The 26,342-nt window shown below is 44.8% G+C and overlaps 1 protein-coding gene across 1 annotated transcript in view; it reads right to left on the reverse strand.

Annotated features, from left to right (window-relative positions):
• Positions 1 to 26,342, reverse strand: part of sptbn5 (spectrin, beta, non-erythrocytic 5) — a 137,427-nt gene that overhangs the window by 65,656 nt on the left and 45,429 nt on the right. The window contains exons 26-42 of the mRNA XM_035994943.1: positions 24,144 to 24,314; positions 22,860 to 23,024; positions 22,011 to 22,100; positions 19,886 to 20,022; positions 19,182 to 19,368; positions 18,320 to 18,429; positions 17,405 to 17,495; positions 15,953 to 16,069; positions 14,611 to 14,768; positions 12,788 to 12,920; positions 9,820 to 9,965; positions 6,583 to 6,697; positions 5,385 to 5,495; positions 3,911 to 4,090; positions 1,843 to 2,046; positions 1,136 to 1,285; positions 71 to 175 (exon numbers count right to left, since the gene is read on the reverse strand). Coding sequence (XP_035850836.1) covers positions 71 to 175; positions 1,136 to 1,285; positions 1,843 to 2,046; positions 3,911 to 4,090; positions 5,385 to 5,495; positions 6,583 to 6,697; positions 9,820 to 9,965; positions 12,788 to 12,920; positions 14,611 to 14,768; positions 15,953 to 16,069; positions 17,405 to 17,495; positions 18,320 to 18,429; positions 19,182 to 19,368; positions 19,886 to 20,022; positions 22,011 to 22,100; positions 22,860 to 23,024; positions 24,144 to 24,314 — 2,370 coding nt within the window. The remainder of the gene's footprint in view (positions 1 to 70; positions 176 to 1,135; positions 1,286 to 1,842; positions 2,047 to 3,910; positions 4,091 to 5,384; positions 5,496 to 6,582; positions 6,698 to 9,819; positions 9,966 to 12,787; positions 12,921 to 14,610; positions 14,769 to 15,952; positions 16,070 to 17,404; positions 17,496 to 18,319; positions 18,430 to 19,181; positions 19,369 to 19,885; positions 20,023 to 22,010; positions 22,101 to 22,859; positions 23,025 to 24,143; positions 24,315 to 26,342) is intronic.

Genomic DNA, 26,342 nt, shown 5'->3' on the forward strand with positions numbered 1-26,342 from the left:
GTGGCCAAAAGAGTTAACTTCAGGCCCTTTTTACACCCTTTCAAAAATAAAGGTACACCATAAGACATACCTTGTCCTCCTGCGAGCTGAGCAGCTTCTCAAAAGCTTCGTGGCGTTTGATCAAACCCTCCGTCTCGTCGACTGTGTTTCCCAGAGTGCTGTTCTGCAGCAGGATCTGTGGAGAGATTTAACCAGCAATGAGCGACACTGACTGTGATGTTTCTCACCAACACAAAGCGGTGTTTTCCTGATGTTTGGGGAAGACTTTAGGGGCCCTATTTTAACGATGTAAACGCACAGCGTGAAGCGCCTGGTGCAGGTGCGTTTAGGGCGTGTCCAAATCCACTTTTGCTAGTTTAACGGCGGAAAAAAGGCTCCGTGTGCCGGGTGCATGGTTCTAAAGGGTTGTACTTAGTGTCTTCATTAATCAGCGGGGTGTTTTGGGCGTAACATGTAATCAACCAATCAGAGATCATCTCCCATTCCCTTTAAAAGCCAGGCGCGTTTGGACCTTGGAGCATTGCTATTATGATGAGGATTTGCACCGTAATATTTTTATTTTTAATCTTCTGCATGTGTGTGTGCTGCTGTGCGTCCCTGTGTGTGTAACAAGCATAGTGTGCACGCGCTGTGCACGAGCCTAGGAGCATTTTACTAATGCTCTGTTAAAATAACAATGAAATGCTGCGTTATTGACTTTAGACCAGGTTTTTGTTGGTCAATGGTGCCATCACTTCCCTCTGCCTCAAGATAGCAATACTCCCAGAATGCACCTGAACACACCTCCCTGTAAGACCAGCACGCCCATGGGCCACAGATGGGCGCAGGTGCATTTGCTATTTAAACGACGTGGGCGCTGGACGGGAAACTGACAACTGCGTCAGTCTTAAACTAGCAAAGAGACTTGGGTTGGGCTTTGCGCTGCACCGTTTGCAAGATAGGGCCTTAGGTGTGCATATGTGGTGGGGGACATGTAGTTACATTTTTCGAGATGTGCACTTCAGGCTACATCGTAGGGTCGGTGTCTCCACGTACCTACACTATGTACGTAGCCATGGCGTAGATTTTACACAGAAGCATAAATCACGCTTTAGCCTTATAATAGTAGGGAAAACTCTACGAAGGATGGGTTTACCTCCTGAGAGCTGCACGTTTTGTCCATGCTGTTAACGTCTCTGTAGAAGACCTGCTCCAGGTGAACGCTTTCTAACCAGCTCTGTTTCTGGTTCCACTGCTCCTCCAGTTTGTCTCGCTCCGCCTGCAGCGACTCCAGCTTCTCCGCCACCTGCATGGGAGGAAACACAGTTAGGCAATGTTTGTGTGGTCTTGACCAACTGCCACTTTGCTCGTTTGAAAGCCATGATCTCTCTCTCTCTTTCTCATGGGTGGGCCAAATTCTCTGGGTGGGCAAAGCAGAGAAAGGGGAGGTAACCTTTCCCCTTATGACATCATAAAGGGAAGATTCCTGATTGGTCCATCTGAGCTTTCATTTTCTCAAAGGCAGAGCAGGATACCCAGGGCTCGGTTTACACCTATCACCATTTCTAGCCACTGGGGGACCATAGGCAGGCTGGGGGAACGCATATTAATGTTAAAAAACCTCATAAAGTGACATTTTCATGCCATGGGACCTTTAAGCTGCCAGCGTCTGTTTTACAAAAATGAATGGTGAATTATTGCAATATCAGTCAAAATAATTGCAGTTAGATATTTTCCTCATATCTTGTAGCCCTAATATTTAGTACCCCTTCAAATCACACGTGGCCCCAACCTGGCTCCTCCATTTGAAATGGTCTAGAATTGCCGCTGGTGCCCAACACAGCCAGTCCTTTCAGGCCTCACCTCCTTCCTGTTCGTCCTGTCCTGCGTCTGCAGCTCCTCCCCCATGTCCCAAGCCTGTTGGTACGTCTCCTGCCTGGCCTCCATCTCGGCCCACAGCTGCTGGTGCTGGGCCAGCTGCAGGTCCGCGGTCGCCACGTCGCTGATGCTCTCCTCAGCCGCCATCGCACCAATCAGCTGGCTGCACCACAGGAAGTAATCCTGCGCCTGGAAAACACAAACAGTGCATCTCATGTTGCTTAAATTGCATCCGCAATCAGCTGCACGGCTTCCAGGAAGGCTGCTCTCTGTATCCTCGATCATAGCTCCTCGATGCTCGCTCCTCGAGGTAGAAATAAAGGTTTTAACCCTCTTGTTGTTCTCGGGTCAAATTTGACCCATTTTCAAAAAGTTTCTTTATCAGAAATGTGGGTTTCTTTCAACCAATTTTTAAAACAAAGCAACGTGGATGGTTTCATACAACGCTCTTCACAAGTTAAATAAATCAGTTCACTGCTTTCATTGAATTTGAGTGTTTTATTACATTTTATAGCAAGTAAAGAAAAATTGATAATAGAACTTTGAAAAATAGGAACAAAATGTCAAAAAAGCACTGAAAAAGTGACAAAAAACTTCAAAAAAATGACAAAAACATCGGTAAAAGTGGCAAAAACGTCAGGAAAATCTTCAAAAACGTCCAGAAAAGTGACAAAAACATGGGAAAAGCTTAACAAAATGTCAACAAAGTGCAGAAAAATACTGACAGAAACTTCGAAAAAAAAGTGACAAAAGTGTCGAAAAAGACGACCAAAACGTTGGAATGTTTTTTACATTTTGACCCAGAAAAACTAAAAGTTGCATCGTAGTCGACGGGGAAGACACGAGTGTTAAGAAGGCCTTCACCAAGGAGGGACAGAACCACTTCTGTTTCAGCCAAGGAGCGAGGAGCTGTCAGATAATAGGCATGAGATGTACCCAATGACTGGAAATGAGAAGTGAGCAGCATGGAGGGATTATTCATGTTTAAATGTCCCTCAAACAGTTTGAACCCCTCCCCTCTGGCAGGAGGCTGGGGGTCCATCAGAACTTCCTGTGGCACTGCATGGCAAACTGAGAAAGCTTTTCTGTTGTTTTAGCTGTCTGTATGGTGTCTTGTTGACTTTTGTCTGTGTAGTTTAATCTGTACTAATGTCTCGTTGACTTCTGTCTGTATAGATTAACCTGCACTAATATCTCTCTGCTTCGTGCTGCTCTGGTCTAAAATCATCTGGCCGAAGTACTATAGTAGCCGGCTGGCTAACACTGGCGCATTTACAGACTTACCAGATTTACCAAAACCTCTTCCCCTCAGCTGTCAGGCTCACCAACAAGGCCCCGGACTCCCACAGATGTGTATGTCTGCACCAATCACCAAGGCCAATTCCTTGTAGGGTTAACTACTGTGGCAATAATGCTGCGTTCCAGGCAACCTGTAACTCGTGTTTTCACAAACTTCTACCGGTGAAAGTGCCCTGGGATGGCAGTCAAACCTGTAACTTACTCCCCGTGAACTCGTACCAGATGGTTGTTCTCCCAGTTACAGTTTTTGACGTCACACACACATAAACAACAATGGCGACCCCTGCTGATGCTGTACAGACGCCGCTGATTACCGGTGGGAAACAGAAATAAATAGACATAAATAGGCAACGTAAAGTAATTCTGCACATTGTAATCAAAACAATACACATACGATTGTGTACTACTGCAGGTTATGTTTATTAAATGAAGTCCAAAATATGTTGCCAACTAGAAATTGCTAGTATCAGCTAGCGCTAGCTAACGTCAACGTTAGGTAGCTGCTAGCTAACACTAGCTAGAAGGGTTTTTCGTGACTTGAAGTCGTAATTTACGGGCTAAAAATTTTGTCTGGAACGCAGCATAAGCTCCTTTCTGTCTCTGATCTCGAGTGCAGGATGAGTAATCAAACATTTAATTTCACAGGAAAAGAAAAGGCTGTGATGTAAAAATATAACACGAGGTAAATTATAATTATCACAGGGACACAGGATTAACATGAGGCCTTAAGTCATTCATCATCGTCTGTCTTTACCGTGTTAAGGAACGAGTATCTCTGGCATGCTAGTTTTAGCTCCTCATCCCTTTTCTCTGCGTGGAGTCGGAGCTCCTCCCACCGCTCCACCACTTCCTGCTGCACTTCCTGTAGGCGGAGCTTCAGCTGAGGCGTGCAGAGGTTCAGGATGGCGTCGACGCCATCCAGCTGCTCCTGCAACTGCAGCACACGAAAACAAATACACACAAATACACACATCAACAACGAATGATAGTATACAATTATCTACTTATTTTGCTTTAAATTGTTAGCCTGGTTGACACCAGACTGGGGAAGCTTCATTCACAGTTCATTTCCAAAGGGGCCGTCACCAACGGACACCGTTCAAATGCCCCGGGGCGCAACTGGATAGACCTTCAACCAATCAGAGCGATGAAGGAAAAACATCTCAACCAGCGAACATATTGCGCCATTGTCATTGTCTAAAGCCCGCCTCAGCAGTTGTGATTGGTGTAAAGCCCGCCTCAACGGTTGTGATTGGTGTAAAGCCCGCCTCAACGGTTGTGATTGGTGTAAAGCCCGCCTCAACGGTTGTGATTGATGTAAAGCCCGCCTCAACGGTTGTGATTGGTGCCTCGATTTCGAAAAATTGGAAATGGGCTTGAATGGGCTCTTGGCCAGACTGACTTGCTGAGAAAATCTCAAATTTGCCAGAAGTTCGTCAGGGTTTACCCAGGCTAGTAAATTGTGGCAGGAGAAGACATTTAGCTGCTAGCCATGCCTTCCCCTAATACAAAATAATTATCTATCTCTCTCTCTCTCTCTCTCTCTCTCTGTCTCTCTCTCTCTCTCTCTGTCTCTCTGTGTGTGTCTCTCTCTCTCTCTCTCTCTCTGTCTCTGTCTCTCTGTCTCTCTCTCTGTCTCTGTCTCTCTCTCTCTGTCTCTCTGTGTGTCTCTCTCTCTCTCTCTCTCTCTCTCTCTCTGTCTCTGTCTCTCTCTCTCTCTCTCTCTCTCTCTCTCTCTTTCTCTCGTCTCTCTCTCTCTTCTCTCCTCTCTGTCTCTGCTCTCTCTCTCTCTCTCTCTCTCTCTCTCTCTCTCTCTCTCTCTCTCTCTCTCTCTGTCTCTCTCTCTCTCTCTCTCTCTCTCTCTCTCTCTGTCTCTCTGTCTCTCTCTCTCTGTCTCTCTCTCTGTCTCTCTGTCTCTCTCTCTCTCTCTCTCTCTGTCTCTCTCTCTGTCTCTCTCTCTCTCTCTCTCTCTCTCTGTCTCTCTCTCTCTCTCTCTCTCTCTGTCTCTCTCTCTCTGTCTCTCTCTCTCTCTCTCTCTCTCTCTCTGTCTCTCTCTCTCTGTCTCTCTGTCTCTCTCTCTCTCTCTCTGTCTCTCTGTCTCTCTGTCTCTCTGTCTCTCTCTCTCTCTCTCTCTGTCTCTCTGTCTCTCTGTCTCTCTCTCTCTCTCTCTCTCTCGAAATGTATAATATTCGTTGGCGGCCCATCCTCTTGTCTCTCTGAGTCTCTACCTGTTGCTCGGTGACAGCCAGTTCGTGGAGCAGAGCTTCATGTTTCCTCAGCTGTGACATCACTCCTCGCACATCCTTCGCCACGTCGTCAGGGATGCTCTTCTGTCGCTCCTACAGAGAGCCAGAGACACAAAGCGAAAACGCATTTCAGAACGAAAATAGTATTAAAGTGCTCATATTCTGCTCATTTTCAGGTTCATAATTGTATTTTGAGGTTGTACCAGAATAGGTTTACATGGTTTAATTTTCAAAAAACACCATATTTTTGTTGTACTGCTCATTGCTGCAGCTCCTCTTTTCACCCTGTGTTCAGGTCTCTGTTTTAGCTACAGAGTGAGACCTCTCACTGCTGGAACATCTTTGTTGGCAGTCGCACATGCTCAGTAGCTAGGTAAGATCACATGATCAGTAGCTAGGTAAGATCACATGATCAGTAGCTAGGTAAGATCACATGCTCAGTAGCTAGGTAAGGACTACTAGCCAGTCAGAAGCAGAGTATGAGGGCGTGCCCTGACAGTACCTAGGTAAGGACTACTAGCCAGTCAGAAGCAGAGTATGAGGGCGTGCCCTGACAGTACCTAGGTAAGGACTACTAGCCAGTCAGAAGCAGAGTATGAGGGCGTGCCACGCTAGCAGCTAGGTGAGCATTATAACATGTGTTCCAAAGTGACCACGTTTGTCTCTGAAGTAAAGGCTGGACTACAATAGAGCTGTTTGGAGCAGTTTGTGAACAGTGTTTTCTGTTGGAGATGGTAAGTCCCTTTGGGGGGGACTTTGGGCTTTTTCACTTTGTAAACCTATAACATGCACAAAAAAGAGATATAACACAATAAAGGAAAGGGGGAAAGCCAAAAAGCATAATATGAGCACTTTAAATCATAAATGTTTTCATTATCTTGGCGAAATGTTGCCAAGATAATGACGTAACAAAAGTAAATTCTGTAACAGAACAACCTCTATTTAAAGTTTTTTTATGAATGAAATGCAACAATATATACGTAGTATTCAGCACTGTACCAACCCTAAAGCCTTTAAAGACTGATTTATTTACCATTTAACCCCTGGTATATATGTATTTTGGTATTTGTCATTGTACTTGTTTTGCAATAAAGATTTAAAAAAGAAAAAATAGAAAAAGGGTTTGACTTCAGCATGTGTGTAGGCATGGATGTGATGTAATGATAGATGGATACTGTACCTTGATGAGTGTCAGCGCGTCGCTCAGGTCTTGGTAAAAGCGGTAACACTCCTCGGCTCTCTGCAGCTGATCCTGACGCTCCCTGGCCACCCCCTTCAAATCCTCCCAGCATGCACTGCAAGCAAACAAACGTCAGAATTGATAACAACGCTGCATCCTTTTCAGGTGCCGGAAAGTCCACCAGATGTCTGTCATTTCAGCCGGATATCTCTTTATTCTAAGATTATTTTTGTGGACATTTCTGCCTTTAATGGATAGGACAGCTGAGATATGAAAGGGGAGAGAGAGGGGGAAGACATGCAGGAAACGTCACAGGTCGGACTCGAACCCTGGACCTTGTGCGTCGTGGAATAAACCTCTACATATGTGCGCCTGCTCTACCAACTGAGCTAACCCGGCCACCCCTTCCTGTGTCTCTGTGTTGGCGTTCTAACCTCTGGTGGATTTGTGAGGACTATGGTTAACTGCTCCTCAGATCTCTGCAGGGTAAATCCAGACAGCTAGCTAGACTATCTGTCCAATCTGAGTTTTCTGTTGCACGACTAAAACTACTTTTGAACGTCCACATGTTCCACCAAAACAAGTTCCTTCCTGAGACTATTTAGCAGAGGCACCGTAGCTCCGTCCGGAGCTTAGCACCGCCCACGATGATTGTGATTGGTTTAAAGAAATGCCAATTAATCGGTGGAGTCAAGAGTAAAACTTCTCTGATTCCAGCTTGTTAAATGTGAATATTTTCTAGTTCACACGAGTCAAACTAAAGGCCCGAGGGCCAAACCAGGACCCTGTCAGATTTCGATCCGGCCCACATATTAATTTAGGTTCACAATCAATTTCGGCCCACCTCACTTTTTCCAACGTTTTTGGCCCTTTTTTCGATTTTTTAAAATGTTTCTTGTCACTTTAAAGGCTTAGGACCTTTTTCCGACTTTTTTGGGGCTTCATGAGGCCCAAACTTTAAGTAAGAAAGCTACATGAGACATGCAATAATACAGACATGTCAATAACTGACTGCCAGACAAAATCACCAACAAACTCCAACACGTCCAGAACTCACCTGCCCGCCTTCTCATCTCCACCCGCCCGCCCGAGACCACATGACCCCTGTTCTCCACAACCTCCACTGGCTCCCAGTCAAACACAGGATCAACTTCAAAATACTTGCCCCTCCATAGCTCTCCGACCTCCTCACACTCTCGCCCGCCTCCTCAGGTCCGTCGATGCCAACACACTCAAGACCATCAGAACTAAGCTCCCGACCTTCTCAGCTGCTGCACCCACCCTCTGGAACGCCCTCCCCGACCACATCAAACAGTCAAGCACCCTGCCATCCTTCAAACAGGCCCTCAAAACTCACCTCTTCGAACTTGCTTTTTCCTGTTAACAGACTTTCCCAGTTTTTCCCTCCTTTCGTTGCCCACCTCTCCTGCTTTGCCTGTGCCTGTCCATGCACCTATGTGTTCTCCTTTTCTTTTTGTCTGTCATGTAACCTCGTCTACATACCTTTTGTCTGTTTGTAACCAAAACTGTAAAGTGTCTTTGAGTGTTTAGAAAAGCGCTATAAAAAATAAATGTATTATTATTATTATTTTTATTCTGATTATTAATAAACTCTACATGTCTGGCCCTTAGTGAAGTTGAGTTTGACACCCCTGTTCTAGTTTCTTCTCTCCTCTGTGACATTTGAGGACGTCATCACTGATCCACATTTTTCACCATTTTCTGACATTTCACAACAACTAATCCATTTATCCAGAAGATTATCCACACAATAATCAACACTGACAGCTCTGCAGTGCCCTGCTACACCATGAACTACTACAACTACTATTTCTAGTCATAGTTCCATTATCTTTATTGTGACTAATGGAGCTCAGCGAAAATTCTGACAGGAAGACTTCTAACTAATCATGTTCTCTCTCTTCTAAACTGAACAGATGTTAGAGACGCCCACTTTAGCTAACCAATCAGAAGAGGCCCTGAAATTCTCAAGCTAATCACAGCACAACACCGCTGTTTTAAACCTGTCTCTCTCTCTGCTGCTCAGTTGTCATTTCAGGCTAAGAACAGCCCTCCTCCTCCCCTCGCTCCTCTGGCCTTCATCCCTCACGGCTCCTGGTTCCTCCTCCGACCAGACGGCGTCGGCTCATCGGTTCGACATTCGGGTTCCTCACACCGCCATCAGTGTCTAGACTCCATCGGGGGATCAGCTTTTGGCTTTCTAACCTCCTAATTATTATCATTTAATAATGATGGAGTCTAATCTCCAAAGACTGTACATGTCATATCATGTTTGCGTACAATAAATATTTGCATATCTGCAACGAAGTCTCTCCTGATTGAATTATTGCCACTGTTCATCACACCCCCAACCGGCACCGTCAGACTCCGTCTACCAAGAGCCTGGCTCTGTCCCAGGTTTCTCCCTAAAAGGGAGTTCTTCCTCTCCACTGTCGCACTAAATGCTTGCTCTTGGGGGAATTACTGGAATTGTTGGGTTTCTGTAAACTATAGAGTGTGGTCTAGACCTACTCTATCTGTAAAGTGTCTTGAGATAACTCTTGTTATGATTTGATACTATAAATAAAATTGAAATTGAGCGTCAGCGTCAGTTCTGGCAGGCCAGGTAGTCAAGACGCTGCTAACCGCTATTGGTCAACAACACGGTCTCATCAGCTGATCTGCATCAGCTAAGTTGCAGCAGCTGATCTGCATTAGCGCATCAGCTGGTCACTCCCCTCGCTGCTAAATGGCTACACTCAACAGGGCGCGCTACTTAAGCTGATTCAGTTGGCTCCTTCTGCTTGCTGCCTTAGCTGCTCCTAAATGCTGCTACTTTAGCTTCTTCCTACTGCTGCTTTAGTTTGCTCCAAATGCTTGCTGCTCGCTTTTTGCTACCCACCTCCTCCCCTGCTCCACCTTGTCGTGTATAACGTGGCATTTGCTTCTATGTCATTGTTGCTGCTCTGTTCATATGGGGGAATAGTTTAGCTCTCCCAGTATTAAACTGTGTGAGCGTCCCCTAATGCTGCTGCTGTCCCCTGACTCTCTGCTTTTTCATGGTGCTCATGAAAGGTCAGGGGACTCCTCTGAACAGAGCCATATCGCCAAATTTAATTCATAATTTTTTCAATAAATTCTTAAAGCTTTTATTGTCTGTGTTGTTCTTCACGTTATGGACCTGACAGAATTGAAATAATGGTAGGTTGCAGCTGAAGTGAACAGCTGAGTGAATACCTGAGCTGCTGCAGTGTCTCTCTGACTGCAGATCTCTGTGGATGTTTGTTGCGGATCAGTCGAGCAGCCAGCTCGCTGCAGCTCTGCAGTCTCTCCTCTCCGACTTCCAGCTGCTTCAGGAAACCTTCAAACTTCCCTCGCAGCAACTGAAACACGCGACACAAACACACAAACTTGTTACTTCACGGTGAACTTTTCACATCTTTACCTTAATCACCTTTATCACAGTCAGATTATGACAGTTTTTTTAGTAAACAGAGCTTAACGATCACATTATCTTCATACATAAAATGGTGCTTATATTTACGATTTGTTAAATCATGAGAAAAAAACAGCTGTTCTGTTTCTGAGGCTGGTACTAATAACTATAAGTACTTTGTAGTAGAGCCCTGCACGGGACTGTTTTCTTCATCCCGCTCCCACCCGCTCCCGGCGAATTTCTGACCATTACCGCCCGCACCCGCAACATGTGTGTTACACTCCCGCCCGCTCCCGCAATGTGTACGTCCACTCCCGCCCGCACCCGCAAAACTCGGAGAATTTATGCCCGCACAATAATAGAGATGCATTGACTTTCTGCCGTCCCGCATGAGAAAACACGTCATTTTATAGGTTAATAGGGAGAAGATGAAGGCAAAGAAGGCAGGTGCTTGCTGCTGTTAGACGGGGAGGAAGGAGCAGAAGGAGAGGGAGAGAGGGGGAGGAAGGAGCCGAGGATGAGGGAGAGAGGAGAGGGAGAGAGGGGGAGGAAGGAGCCGAGGATGAGGGAGCGGGCGGATGGTGGACGGAGCCTTGGCTCGGAGCTCCCCCGTCCTGGGAGGCTCAGACACGCTGGTGTCTGCTCATAGATGGCCTATACAGTATATACTCAGTCAGTATATATGTATATCTATGGTTTCTGCTGGCGTGGGGGGGTTCCAGGCTACGTCCCGATCCCGCAGTGGTTTTTTTAGCCGCCCGCTCCCGCCCGCAGCAAAGTTAAAACCGCCCGCTCCCGCGAGATTTGCGTTGGGTCCCGCGGGACCCGGCGGGACCCAATCCCAATGCAGCCCTCTACTTTGTAGTGTACCAAATTTGAAAGACATATGTAGACACACATAATAAAATATGATTCAATAAAAAAATTAGGTAACACTTTACTTGAAGGTATCGACATAATTGTGACATGACACTGTCATAAACGTGTCATAAACGTTATAAACAAGTCATAAACGTTTATGACTTCTGTCATGAAATGTAATTTGGTTTTTGTCATGACAAGTTGACATTTTTTGGGTTGTCTTGATTATGACAACTTGACATTAATCAAAGTGACATTACCAGAAGTTGTCTCGGTCATGACAACTTGACATAATGTCATTCTGTTTAATGTCAAGTTGTCATGACAAAAACCGAATGACACGAGTCATCAACGTTTATGACTTGTTTATAACGTGTAGTATATGAATATTCTATAACTTTCTATACACTTTGACTTAAGAGTTGGTATAAGGACATGCATGAACTTTACCCCACATTTACTGAACACATCTGGAAATTGTTAACATGAGCAGAGGTCCCCCCAAGACAGAAGAGACCTTTTTTGGAGTTGTGCCAGATAACAGGCATGGATTGGTCAGTCTTCTGTTCCAATCATATACTCACAAAATCACGTCCTATGCTAATGCTAATACAATGCATAGGATATATACGGTGTGCACACAAAGCAAAAGGTGGAACGACTTTTTGGAAGAATTTGGGTTGGTCGTTCTCCAAGCTCTCTGCAGGAGTTTGTAAAAGTGATGCTGAATCTTTGCTTGTAATAAACCTTTTTATAATCAAGAACAGTGTCGGCGGATTCCTCTTCATACAGCATCACAGCATTACTATTTAAGGCACCACAAACGTTTATGACGTGTTCATGACAGTGTCATGTCACGATTTGTCGACACCTTCAAGTAAAGTGTAACAAAAATAAAACCTGGTGGACAAACTAAAGTTTTAAATTACCTCAAACATATGTGTTGAGATTCTTTAGTCTGACATTTACTGTTAATTATTTGCAGACACATATACAGATAATGTATCTTAAATAACAAGAATATCAAGCCGCCTACAGATGATAGGTGGCAAAAATGCTCTGCGCTTGCCGTTCCATTGATTTCCTGTAGTGATGCCGCCCAACTAGGAGCTGCGCTACTTCTGGCGTCGTGCACCTCTCAGAATTGCCGCCTGTGCACGGTGCTCAAAGTTGCTGTCCCTGGCGCAACAATGGCTGCAACCAATCCCAGAACGTTCCTGCGCTGTGCTTTGCCTCTTTGCTCTGCGCCCTTTCTCGCGGTTTTGCCGTGCATCATGTGCAGGCGGCTCAAGGCGATAATATCAGCCTGTCTGATAGCGCTAGGGTTGGGTATGGTTTGGGTTTTTTCCAATACCGGTGCTAAAGCGGTACTTTCAAAACGGTGCCGGTGCCTAAACGTTGCCTGAACTGATACTTTTTAAGAAAGTTTAAAAAAAAATAAAATAAAAAAAGAAGGGTGTGGCGACATTAAAGAACGGCTTGTTTATTGCTAAGGCCATATGGTCAAAATTAAATGATTTAATATAATGTAATAACTATAACTTATAACAATAACTTATTTGCAGACTGTTACGTCCCGCTGTTGGAATCCTCTATAGTGAAATACAGTCCCACTTTACACTGTTTAACGTAAGCTGCCAGCATTTTAACCGTGTTTAATCCGGCTACTAGCTAGCGGTAGGCTAACGTTAGCTGCTGTCGAGTGTAGTGTTAACTAGCGTCACAAGCAGCGATGCTTCTGTTGCCTCTTACGGCCGTTTCAGTGCAACAGAGAGATGTGCAGGAATATCAGTGGCACCGAAATGAGGCACCGAAATCCGCGTTGCTATTAGGTCAGGTAGATACCGGTCGTTAAGGTTCGGTACCCAACCCTAGATAGCGCAGAGTGGCGGTAAAAAGAAGTGTTACCTGTACGTGTTGGTAGTCGTTGCCCAGGTCCTGAGACTCGGCTGTCTGTCTCTGTTGGTTCATCCAGTCCTCCAACTCGGACGACTCTCGGCTGAACTCGTGGAGATGGAGGACTTCCTTTAACCTCTGACCCCTGCAGGGAGAAACGTGAAGTCAAAGGGTGAAATCAGGGCCACGTTCAGCCCCGACAAAACCTAGTAACAAGGTTTTTATAAACTGAAACTGGGGTGGGTTAAACATCCTGCTGTGTGCGCGAGAGAGTTCTGCCTTTTTAATTACCGAGAGTTTACATGCAGATCTCTGCTGATTGGCTATCACCTGGGACACAGCCGATAAACAAGAGACACACCCACCAAACGAGAGAAAAACCATCTTAAAGCCGCACAACCTTTCACAGTGTTCTGAGGAAACACGTCGTCACCCAGGCCTGCGGCGTCAAGGAGTAAACCTCTATATATGGGCGCCCGCTCTACCAACTGAGCTAACCAAGCGGCCAAGATTAAAGTGCCCATATTATGAAAAAAATTACTTTTTCTGTGATTTGGGGAGTTATTTTGTGTCTCCGGTGCTTCCACACGCATACAAACTTGGAAAAAAAAACATCCATGCTGTAATGACTGAGATACGGTTTGATACGGAGATACGGAATGTGTCCTGCCTTCAGTCTCCGGGTGAGCTCGTCAAAATCTGCACGGCTTTCTACGTCACTGGCCGAAACATTTGGTGTGTGCTAACCACTTTAGCTGATACCACATCAGCTAGCTGTTTCTCCAACTTCGGTCAATACAAGGCAGGATTAGCCGGGAGACTTCTTCTAAACGAGGGCACACTTCCAACTTTGTGTGGAATACCAGAACAGGGACATGGAAGTAGTTCTATACAATTTATTTTGTAGATTAGGGTGAATTTGTGTGTGTTATAGCAGTGTTTTGCCATTGAGAACGAGGTGGCTAACTGCTAGCGCTGCTGCTAGCGCTGCTGCTAGCGCTGCTGCTAGCGCCGATGGATAATCAGGGTTAGAGCTCTATAGAGTAATGTTAGAACAGTATGGGCCCTATCTTGCACCCGGTGCAGCGCAAAGCCCGATCCAAGTGTCGAGTGTGCTAGTTTAAGACGGACGCAGTTGTCAGTTTCCCGTCCAGCGCCCACGTCGTTTAAATAACAAATACACCTGTTCCCATCTGTGACCCATGGGCGTGCTGGTCTTACAGGGAGGTGTGTTCAGGTGCATTCTGGGCGTGCTGGTCTTACAGGGAGGTGTGTTCAGGTGCATTCTGGGCATGCTGGTCTTACAGGGAGGTGTGTTCAGGTGCATTCTGGGCGTATTGCTATCTTGAGGCAGCGGGAAGTGGCCATTGACCAACAAAAACCTGGTCTAAAGTCAATAACGCAGCATTTCATTGTTATTTTAACAGAGCATTAGTAAAATGCTCCTAGACTCGTGCACAGCGCGTGCACTATGCTTGTTACACACACAGGGACGCACAGCAGCACACACACATGCAGAAGATTACAAATAAAAATATTACGGTGCAAATCCTCCATCATAACAGCAATGCTCCAAGGTCCAAACGCACCTGGCTTTTAAAGGGAATGGGAGATGATCTCTGATTGGTTGATTGCATGTTACGCCCAAAACACACCTCTGATTAATGAAGACACTAAGTACAACCCTTTAGAACCATGCGCCCGGCACACGGACCCTTTTTTCCGCTGTTAAACTAGCAAAAGTGGATTTGGACACGCCCTAAACGCACCTGCACCAGGACCTTCACGCCGTGCGTTTACATCGTTAAAATAGTGCCCTGTGAGTGAGTATTTACCTGAGAGCTGCCTGGTGCTGCAGCTGCTGGTTCAGGCTGCTGAGGCGACTGTAGGGCCTGCTGAGCTCCTCCAGGCTCCAGGTCTGAACCGCCTGCTCCACCTGGTCTCCCAACTCCTCCACCTCCACCTCCAGCACCTCCAGCTGGCCCTCCAACACCTGCAGCCAGGGAATCATCAGGATACTGTTCACACAAGGACCGGGACCCCCCCCCCACTGACACAGTCTCTTAACCCTCTCCACCCCTAGACACACATTACATTAAAAACACCCTGGACTATATACCTGTCCATTGCATATACTATTCAATTCAATTAAAACGGGGCTTTATTGGCATGAAAGGAATGAATGAATCAAATCACAATTTGTCCAGATATTTGGACTACGCTACTACAATATAGCCTTCCTTTCCCTTTTATTAAGCAGTTATGTTGTACATATTTGTGTAGGTTATCGTTTCTTTTATTATTGTTTATTTCCTTTTGATATGTTTATGTTTGCACCAACCTCCAAAGCAAATTAATTATTAATTAATATTACACTTTGGTGTAAAGGAGAATAAATATGCTCCGATTAGGCTAATTAGGGTCAGATTATTATTATTTAGAATAATAATCTGAGCCTGTCAGCGGCAAAAAAAGCACTTTAAGTGGACGCAAGCAGACTCTGAACATTTGTCCTGTAGAGTTACGTTGCAGCCCGTTTCGCGGCTGCTGGGTACAGCGTTCTCGCTCAATACTGGACCAATTTCAAAGATTTTTGTTTGGAAATTAGGCTTAAAAATACAGAAAGGACCCTTTAACTCTCCTGTCATCTTCGGGTCAAATTTGACCCATTTTCAAAAAGTGTCTGTATCAGAAATTTGGGTTTCTTTCAACCAAATTGCCTAAAATGAACATGGATTGTTCTATAAAATGATCTTTTCAAGTAAAAGGAAGGATCAGTTTACTACTTTCATTGAATTGTGGGTGTTTTATTCAATTTCATAGCATATTTCTGCTTTTTAAACTCAAAAATTAGGTTTATTGACCCTGAATTCCAAGAATAAGTGTAAAACTCGTGGTATAAGTTGGTAGTAGTGGGAAAAAAAAGTGTCAAACGTAAAAGTAAAAAAAACGTCTAAAAAATTACAAGTGACAATCAGTCAAACAAAGAGACAAGAAAGCAACACAAATATCAAAAAAGCGTCAAAAAATTTGAAAAAAACGACAAAACTAAACAAATTCAACAAAAAGTGCCGGAACCTGGGAAAACATGCAAAAAAATGTTGAAAAAAGTGCTAACATTTCTTTAGCCGGGAGGACAACACAAGGGTTAAATAGAGACCTCAGAGTGTGCTGTACCTTGTGTTTGGTGAGGAGACTCTGTGTGGCCAGCTGGTCTTTGCCGTAGTCGTCGGTGTTCACCAGAGTGAGAGTCTCAGTCAGCCTGGCCTCCAGCTCCGAGCAGTCCAACAGCAGCTGGAGACATTCAGATTAACATTCAGCGCTAAATAAACAGTCCTTCCAGAAAAGTTTTTTTTTGTGATTGTTGCGAGCAAAAATCCTTGATTATGCGGCACGTTTTCTTAAAAAATGTGATGGAATATGCGAGATATTTATGCAATTTTATGCAATGAAATTGCGGGAACTTGCAAAAACTGTGGTTTCATCGTGGCTTCATCGCGGGGTTTGCAGCTTTCCGATGATGTTCACGTCGCGTAATTACATCACTTCATAACGTTCCCATGGCAACAGGGGAAAAAGGCTGCTCTTGTGTGAAGTAAACGCTGTCGGTACACGATCCGTTCTGCCTGCACGATCCGTTCTGCACATGCGCCAAATGTTCGCGCATGCGCGGTTGTACGAGAATTTACGACACTGCACGATCTGTTCCACGCTTCCGGTCGACAGCCAAGCTAACGTTAGTTTAGCTAACAGCTAATTCGGCTAACCGCTAGCTGATTGTAGCGGTCTGCCGTTAGCCTCCACAGGCAAGCTAACGTTAGTTTAGCTAACGGCTCATTCGGCTAACCGCTAGCTGATTGTAGCGGTCTGCCGTTAGCCTCCACAGGCAAGCTAACGTTAGTTTAGCTAATGGATAATTCGGCTAACTGCTAGCTGAGACAGCATGTAATAACTTTAAAAGACCCTCAAAATAAAACTTGAAAATAAACGTTGACATATATAACAAACACCTAACATATATAACAGCTGTTACGTCAGTTCTACTTTACTTGTGCTCATTTAAAATACAATCACTCAATACTTGTCTTTATTGTTATTACTGTGAAGTCTTAATTTAGCTGTAGCCTGCTTTTCCCATTACGTTTGAGTTAACGTTATTTTAGACTGAATCTAGCTGTCAGCTAGCGGTTAGCCGAATTAGCTGTTAGTTAAACTAACGTTAGCTTCCCGGTGGAGGCTAGCCATAGGCTAGCGTGGAACAGATCGTGCAGGTCGTATCCTCGGTAAAACAGTATTATCTTGCGCATGTGCAGAACGGATCGTGCAGGCAGAACGGATCGTGTACCGACAAACGCAACATTTTTCAACTTTCTGCTAAGATATATGTGTGACTTTTTTGCAATGAAAATGCAGGGATTATGAAATCATGCAAGCCCCGCAAATTTTGCGCGGAAATCGGCAATTTATGCGGCGAAAGTGCGGCGTATTTGAAAAAATGCGGCCCCCGCATAAATATGCAGACTTTGGCTGATTATGCATTGAATTATGAGATCACATAATCACGTTTTTCTGGAGGGACTGAATAAATCCAAAATAGCACACTTATCTTCACATATCCCTCCCTCTCACCTGTTCTCTGGTGATGGCCTTGCTCAGGTGAGCTGCTCTCCTGTTGCATGCCTCTTCTAACTCCTCCCACTCTTCACTCAGCTGTGTGCACCTGTAAAAAAAACAGAGTCAGTTATCAAGGAGAACAGGAAATTCGACAATAGGCTCATTCGAGATGAGCCAGGTCTGCACAGAATCGATCACCGGCGATCGCCGCCCAATGCATGCTGGGTAGATTTGTGACCGACTTGATCCCGACTTGCTCTGTCGTCATGCACACGTGGGCAACGATAACCTCAAGAGATCAAGGCGGCCGCAGGTTTGAGAGCAGGCAGCGCAGTTGCTTTTCACCGACTGCAAGACCCAGGCGGACCCAGGGGCATGCTGGGAAACGCCGGCCTCTCAGCTGATCTAACAGCTGATTGGTTCAGAATCGACTCAACATGATGACGTTTTATATCAACTTTTTATTGATTTTGAATTGAAGGGATTTTAACTGATATTTGTCTGATTTAAAGGCTTCTTCTGTACAGAACACATGTTGTGTGGCTGATAGTTAAGTTTAGAAGTCAGAGAGACGAAATCTGTTCAGATTACAGATCATCTACAGTCTGTTGTTAATTAAAATCAGCAACAGATCGCATGTAGAGCATTTTAACAGCTACTCTGTCATAATAAAAACAACTGGAGACTGTGTAGGAGCTGATATATGGGTCTGATAACATTTAATTAAATCGGAATCGGACCACAGCGTTTCTGACTTCCTGTTCAGCCTGAAGGCTGCTGGAATCGGCTGGAAACTGTCCGACTTGACAGCGGATTTTTGTCACCGCCCCCGGCTGCTCCCGCCTGCTCTCGTCTACTTTATGGCGAGGCGCAGTTCATCTCCATCGAGCCTATTGTCTCAATCGACCCCGCACAGAACCACAACGTCACCTCTGGAGCACTTCCTCTCCGTCTGATTTGCTGGATTTGGCCAGGCCCCGCCCCTTCTCCAGGACGTGGTTCAGGTGTTTTCGGTGGGCGTTCACTTCCGCCTGCAACTCCTACGTGAACACATCATGTTTAAGCTGTTATTTTGCTTAAAAAAAAGAGGCTGAAATATAAAATAAAATTGACCTTTATGTCATATATAACAGCCTGGTCTCACGGCAGTTCATGTAAATGTCACGTTATTTTTAATCTATTGATACGTGTTCACGGGGACGTTTTTCTCTTTTTTTATGTGGTGGCCAGCACGAAAATGTGAAGTAATGTATTTCAACGGGAAGCATATTTCGTGGCCACAGCACAAAAATGGTAGGGAGTAGTATAAAAAGCCGAAAATCCGCGTAGGGAGGATGGTCGGGGTGGTGGATGGGTCACACAATACAGGACTTTCACCCGGGCGAGCGGGAATCATGTCCCGTGTGTGGCGTTTGGTTTCCCGTAGGGTTTTTCCTAAACCCAACCCCCGCCATCCCGTTATTGTGGCGCGTCCCCCGTCCCCCGCGGCCATCTCCCAGCATATAAGGCGCCATTTCCCTGTGGGATTTTCCTAAACCCAACCTCCGCCATCCCGTTATTGTGGCGCGTCCCCAGCGGGCCACCTCCCAGCATATTGACCGTCCTTTTCGGCCGTCTCCCGGCGTCCTTTCCCAAGAAAATAACGTGACATTTACACGTAAAAAACGTGCCCGTGAACACGTATCAATAGATTAAAAATAACGTGACATTTACACGGACTGCCGTGAGACTGGGTTGTATATAATATATAAGTTGCCTTTTTGTAAGTGATAAACTGTCATCCAGCTGGTACCTTGTGTTTCTGCATGAGGCTGATGGCTCCAGCCAGAGACTTGTCGTATCCTGTCGATCCAGAGGCAGGAACGTGTTCAGAGATCCAGCTGAGCTCCAGGTCCACGTCATGATAAAAACCAAACAGCAGCACCGAGGCCTCCAGCTGGGCCCGGCGCCGGTCCAGAGGTTTCTGCAGAGACTTGAACCTGCAGCACAAACAGCGTCACATCAATGTCACCTGCTTCATGTCCCACTGCGTCTAAGGCTACCTGCTCCCCCTGCTCTGGCGTTTCCCCCCTCTCATTCCCCCTGCTCTGGCGTTTCCACCCTCTCATTCCCCCTGCTCTGGTGTTTCCCCCCTCTCATTCGCCCTTCTCTGGCGTTTCCCCCTCTCATTCCACCTGCTCTGGCGTTTCCCCCTCTCATTCCCCCTGCTCTTGCATTCCCCCCTCTCATTCCCCCTGCTCTGGCATTTCCCCCTCTCGTTCCCCCTGCTCTGGCAAACTCGCAATTTTTGCAAGTTCCCGGAATTTCATCGCATGAAATTGCATAAATATCCCGCATATTCCATCACATTTTTTAAGAAAACGTGCCGCATAATCAAGGATTTTTGCCCGCAACAATCACAAAAAAAAACTCTGCATTTTTCTGGAAGGACTGCTTTAAGATCCAGAAAAGCATGATATGGACGATGCTGTTTGGGACGGTGACTGTCTGACTCACAGAGTGAGGTATGTGTCGGTCTCCTGGAGGATCCTCTGGGAGTCAAAGTGATTGGAGGCGAGGTGTTTGGCTCTGCTGACGATGGAGTTGATCTTCTCCGCCAGCTCCTTGGCCTCCTGCTCTACCTGCTGATGCTCCTGAAGAAAAACAACCAACAATCTAGTATCCCAATAATTACTGTATGTAAACAAACTACACCGGATCACTGTGGATCTCATATTAAATGGCTGGCGTCTTATCATCGTCTACGTTTACATGCACATCATATTCTGTTTTTTGCCCTTATCCCCAAAAAATACAATATCCATGCTAAGCTTTTTATATGGCCTCCAGCTGTGTTTCCCCCTCTCGTTCCCCCTGCTCTGGCATTCCCCCCTCTCGTTCCCCCTGCTCTGGCGTTCCCCCCTCTCATTCCCCCTGCTCTGGTGTTTCCCCCTCTCATTCCCCCTGCTCTGGTGTTTCCCCCTCTCATTCCCCCTGGTCTGGCATTCCCCCCTCTCATTCCCCCTGCTCTGGCGTTTCCCCCTCTCATTCCCCCTGCTCTGGTGTTTCCCCCTCTCATTCCCCCTGCTCTGGTGTAGCCTAACTTTGGAGCGTTTTTTAAACCGTTTACCGACAAGCTAGCAAGACACATGTTGGTACCAATTAGATCTCAGATCTTTTCAAGTTTCATAGAGTCATTTTTGCCCCCCCCCCAAAGAGGTTTTAGCAAGCTTATAGAAACTTAATTCTGGGATCTTTACATTGTTTGGTAGTAAATATCACCACACAGCAGCTTTTAGGCATGTTTCTGTTGTCTTCTAGCAGACGAAATAGACGATACAAAGAATAAATGCGCTCTGTCTCTATATTACATTGCAATAGTTTAAATGGGCCTCAAACTGAGTTGTATATTAGGTGGCAAGTCCTAAGAGTGGGAGAAGATGTCAGGGGTTTTTCCTGCATAGAGTAACTATGAGGTTTTGTAACAGAGGTTTTAGCCAGCCCCAAAGGAAAATCACCAGCGCCGAAATTATACGAAATGAGAGAAAAAATGCACTTCAAAAATCCTCTCTGAATGTGTTTAAAGGTGCTGACACACCAACCAGATGGCCGACCGTCGGCAGTAAAGTCAGTCGGACTGATCAGTCGGGTCCCCGAGGTCCAAAAAAATGCCTCAAAACACACTGAGGAGACGCCGACTTGAGCGTACGCTCTGCACGTAATACGTCTCCATAACAGCAGGCGGCGCTGCTCTGTATTGTTTCCCAGAAAATGAAAACCGGAAGCTGATTGGACGAACGCGTCACGTGGGTCTGGTTTCTCCAGAAATTCACAGCCAGACTGTCATGGCGGCTCATTCAGAATACGATCTCATATTGGACTAAAATAGTTCACCGAAACGTGTTTCTGAAAACATTTGAAGAGAGAAATAGGCCGTGCAGTTGCTGAATCTGTCTTCATTTCAGATCAACAAAGGTCAGTTTAACAGATTTTCATCAGATTTTGAGAGACTCATCCGCTCCCCATTTCCGGGTGAGTCCCGACTGTCCTGTCTTCAACTGAACATGTCAGGTCGGCCAAAATGAAGGCCGACGGCTCCTCCGACGGACGACGGCACGGGACACACCGACCAGACTCGAGTCACCGACCTCGCCAGACTGTCAGATGGCCGATAATCGGCTCTGTGTGTCAGCGCCCTAAGAGCAATTTACTAAACAACAATTCAAAAAGCAGAACATAAACTAGAATAGGAGTGCTAAAAAATCAGAGTCTGGCTGTATACCGGATTCTCCCAGGGGTTTTTACGGTGGTATTTAAATATTAATATTAGTTTTTTTAAGCAGTTCTGTTGATTGGGATTTCATTTACTCGAGCATAACACATTTGTTTGTTTAACAAACTGTCAGAAATAACAAATGCATATAGATTTTTGTACTAAAATAAGGTAATAAGGTAACACTCCTTTACCTTTACTGTACTCAGACCGATCATGGCCCATTCTGAGTCAGGAAAACCGCCAGATTTGCATCAGAAAATCGATTTTCTAAACCCAGCCCTACCTCTATCAGATTGTAATACTGTTATATTCTGAATTATAGTGGAATATCAGTGTGCATGTAAATGTATTTAGTGCCGACCTTACCTTCAGAAGCTGTCGGCTGGAGCGGAGGTCGTGACCCTTGGCAGCGTTGTTCAGCATCCATTGGATGGCCTCGATCTTCAGCTTGGCGTCCTGGAGACAGAAGAAGGACTTTTGTTAGGAAGTCTGAAGAGAGTGGTCAACCAAGTAGGAGGCAGACTCCAGAAACTGTCCATTTCATCCCCAATGTGGTTTATTTACCAGTGGAACCAAAATCAATGTACAAAAATCAAAAGAACAAAATAAACTAAATAACTTGGCCCTAACTCAACTCTGAGCCAAGGAAAATTGGATCAATTTAGGCAAAACCAAAAGTGCACACGGCTACACCCTGAAGCCATTTTAACCCCCGAGCCGCTCAAAGCCGACTCCTTTAATAGGAGTAGGCTGTTCTTTTCTAACCCTCATGTTGTCTTCCCGTGGACTACGATGCAACTTTTTGTTTCATGGGTCAAAATTTAACATTATAACTTTTTTTTTTTTTTCAGCATTTTCGGTCATCTTTTTCGAATTATTTTTATAATTTTCTGACATTTTTATCACTTTTTCCAAAGTCTTTGTTGATTTTTTTCTGCACTTTTTTTTATACTATCTTATAATATATAGTATAAAATTGAATAAAACACCCAAATTCAATGAAAGTAGTGAACTGATAATTTATTTTACTTGTGAAGAGTGTCGAATGGAACCATCCACGTTATTGTTTTTGACAATTTGGTTGAAAGAAACCCACATTTCTGATAGAGAAACTTTTTGAAAATTGGTCAAATTTGACCCAAGGACAACAGAAGGGTTAAGAAATCCTAAAAAATGACTGAAAGTGGTGCGTCAGTTTCTCAGTCAGTGTTTTACCTGCAGCAGCTCCATCAGCTGCTCCTGCTGTCCCGCCTGTCTCAGTTTGTCTCCTCTGTCAGCCATCTTGTCCTGAAGTCTCCTCCACCGGCTGCCGAGCTGAGCAGACTTCCTGCTGATGCTCTGGCTGTCGTAGTGCTCTTCAGCAAGCATCTCCTGCCCCAGCTGAACATATACACGCATCATTTAAAGGGTAACTTCTGTATTTTTCAACCCTGGACCCTATTTGCCTATGTTTTGTGTCAAAGTGACTGATGGGAACAACAATTTCTAGTTTTGATTAGTATTAAGCATGATGAAACAATGCAATATAACGTTAATGGGCAAAAGTGCACCGTCAGTTTCGGTCCACTAAAAGTTCTGTTGTTGCCGCTGACAGACTCAGATTATTATTCTAAGTGTCTGACAACATTATGAAAGGATTCCTACAGAGATAGACCTTTTAGTTAAAGAGTAAGATCCTTTTAGTTTAACATGAAACAGCCCCAAAATCACCAAACTCCACCAGACTCCATGTAAATAATCATTACTTTTAGCATCGTAAAACACACTTCATTCAAAGTGGACAGAAACTAAATAAAACTATCAAAAGCCGTCTTGGTTCATCTTTCCACTGTTCCAACAATCACCACTCTGGTTTGGTTGAAATAAAGCCTTAATTCTTCCATTTACATGTGGAAATATGCTGGCTCTATACACGCTAAAAGTCCTGATTATTTACATGGAGTCTGGTGGAAATATGCTGGCTCTATACACGCTAAAAGTCCTGATTATTTACATGGAGTCTGGTGGCAATATGCTGGCTCTATACACGCTAAAAATCCTGATTATTTACATGGAGTCTGGTGGAAATATGCTGGCTCTATACACGCTAAAAGTCCTGATTATTCACATGGAGTCTGGTGGGTTTGGTGATGGTGATTTCAGGGCTGTTTCATGTTAAACTAAAAGGATCTTACTCTTTAACTAAAAGGTCTATCTCTGTAGGGATCCTTTCAAAATGTTGTCAGACACTTAGAATAATAATCTGAGTCTGTCAACAACAGAACTTTTAGTGGACGCTAACTGATGCTTAACATTTGTCCTGTAGGGTTATATTGCAGCCCGGTTCACAGGTGCCAGTTACAGCGCTCTCGCTCAATACTGGACCAAGTACAAAGATGTTTTTCACATTATTAATCACTTACACACTAAGGCATGGGAAAATAGGGTTGAAACAAGTTAAAAAAATACTGCGCTTACACAATGCGACAGGTCGAGATTATTTCCTGAGCGGCAGTTTACCTGAACCAGTCTGTCCAGCCAGACCTGGTTGGCCTGCATCTCCTTCTCTGCCGCCTCGTGTCTCTTCAGCTTTCGGAGGATGTTGGTGGGGTCACGGTACGACTCATCCTCCGCCACCTTAAACTTCTCCTCCATCCACAGCAGCAGCTCATCTGCGTCTCTCTGGAACTCCTGCAGAATCGACCAATCAATGACGACTGAATTAACTTCAACATATCAAGATTATTACTAAGGCAGTGAATTGTTGTCAAGTCTTCTAAATACCTGGAATCGGGGTATATATTTCCATCTTCCAAAGCAATCTTACCAGTGTAGTGGTAATTGTGTCTAAAATAAGGCCCTAAGGCCTGGCAAATCTGACTCCAATTTATTAATTCCCGCGCCTTCTTCCATCGGACTTAAGTTTACCAACACAAGGATCAATCTGAGACGAAGAGTTCAGTTAAGCAAAGTTTAAGAGAAAGCATAAGAGAACACAGCATCTAAGTATCCCTGGCAACAGACATTAATGGTGTTTTTCCATTACATGGTACCTGCTCGACTCGCCTCAACTCTACTCGCCTTATTGGTTTTCCATTATGATAAAAAGTCCCTGGTACCTGCCAACAGGTAGTACCACCTCCATCGAGGTTACAAGCGAGCTGAGGCGATACCAAAAGGTGACGTGAAAACCTGCAGACTTCCCATGTGTAACAGAACCGTACGCCCAACCACAACCTTTTCCTTAACATAACTGCGGCAAAAGGGACGGCAATAGTCCCGACCAAGCGCGTTTACTTAAAGCACTAAAGGGACGGCAATAGTCCCAACTAGCGCGTTTACTTAAAGCGCTAAAGGGACGGCAATAGTCCCAACTAGCGCATTTACTTAAAGCGCTAAAGGGACGGCAATAGTCCCGACCAAGCGCGTTTACTTATAGCGCTAAAGGGACGGCAATAGTCCCGACCAAGCGCGTTTACTTATAGCGCTAAAGGGACGGCAATAGTCCCGACCAAGCGCGTTTACTTATAGCGCTAAAGCAGGGGTTCTCAACCTTTTGCAAGCTGGGCCCCCCCAAAGCTGGTTCATTACAGTTGCCCCCCCCCCCCCTCCCCTGCCCGGCACCACCCCCACTACACCACCTTGCATAGATAGATAGATAGCCCTATGCTAGGCTATTATTTTTAGGCCCACACTATTATTATTATTATTATTATTATTATTATTATTATTATTATTATTATTATTATTATTATTATTATCAGTAGCGGTAGATAGGCCTATTATCATTACTAGGCTATTGTTATAATTGGCAGTAACACCAGACTTCTAATGTGAGCTTGCAGGCATTATTATTATTATTATTATAATTATTATTATTATTATTATTATTATCCATCCATCCATCTTCTTCCGCTTATCCGGTAACAGGTCGCGGGGGTAGCAGCTCTATTATTATTATTATTATTATTATTATTATTATTATTATTATTATTATTATTATTATTATTATTATTATTATTATTATTATTATTATTATCATCAGTAGGCCTATTATCATTACTAGGCTATTGCTATAATTGGGAATTGGCACCAGACCTCTGATATGAATTTATGCTTTATTATAGTTATTATTACTAGTCCTAACAGTAGGCATATCATCTGCATTTTCTACAGAAGCTTGCAGGTAGGTGATGTTAATGTGAGACCTGAGCCAGGTATACTTCAATGTACCTTCGAAGCTTTTTTGCAGCTGGTGTTGCGTTGGTTGCCTTGTTGGTCCTCACTAGAAATCTCTCCATTTTGTTTGGTTTTGAAATAATTTGGATGTGTATTAATTGTGTTTTCAATAAAGTTGAGGCTATGATGTAACGATGTGTGCGTGTGTGCAGCCTGGACGTGGAGTGGTGTGTGTCTCCTCTCTGCAGGCTGGGACTGCTCCGCGAGGCCACTGAGAGACTGACCGCCTGTGAGAGCTTTTGGACGGGGGAGGGGCTCACGGCAGCACCCGCTGCTCGTTGAGCACATAACTGCAGAGTGATACGTGCTTTCGAGTCTCCAAACACCACAAAAGTCTCCAATAACACCAGTAAAAGTTGCTAGATTTGTCGCTAGTCGCTTTTGACAAAAAAGTCGCCAGGAGGATGATTTGTTTTACAGTTGTGCGGAGGCTCCACGCAGAGCTTTCTCCATAACCTACAAAAGTGGCCTGATGTTTAT

Source organism: Sander lucioperca, chromosome 18, assembly GCF_008315115.2.
Source record: "Sander lucioperca isolate FBNREF2018 chromosome 18, SLUC_FBN_1.2, whole genome shotgun sequence".
Taxonomy (NCBI): domain Eukaryota; kingdom Metazoa; phylum Chordata; class Actinopteri; order Perciformes; family Percidae; genus Sander; species Sander lucioperca.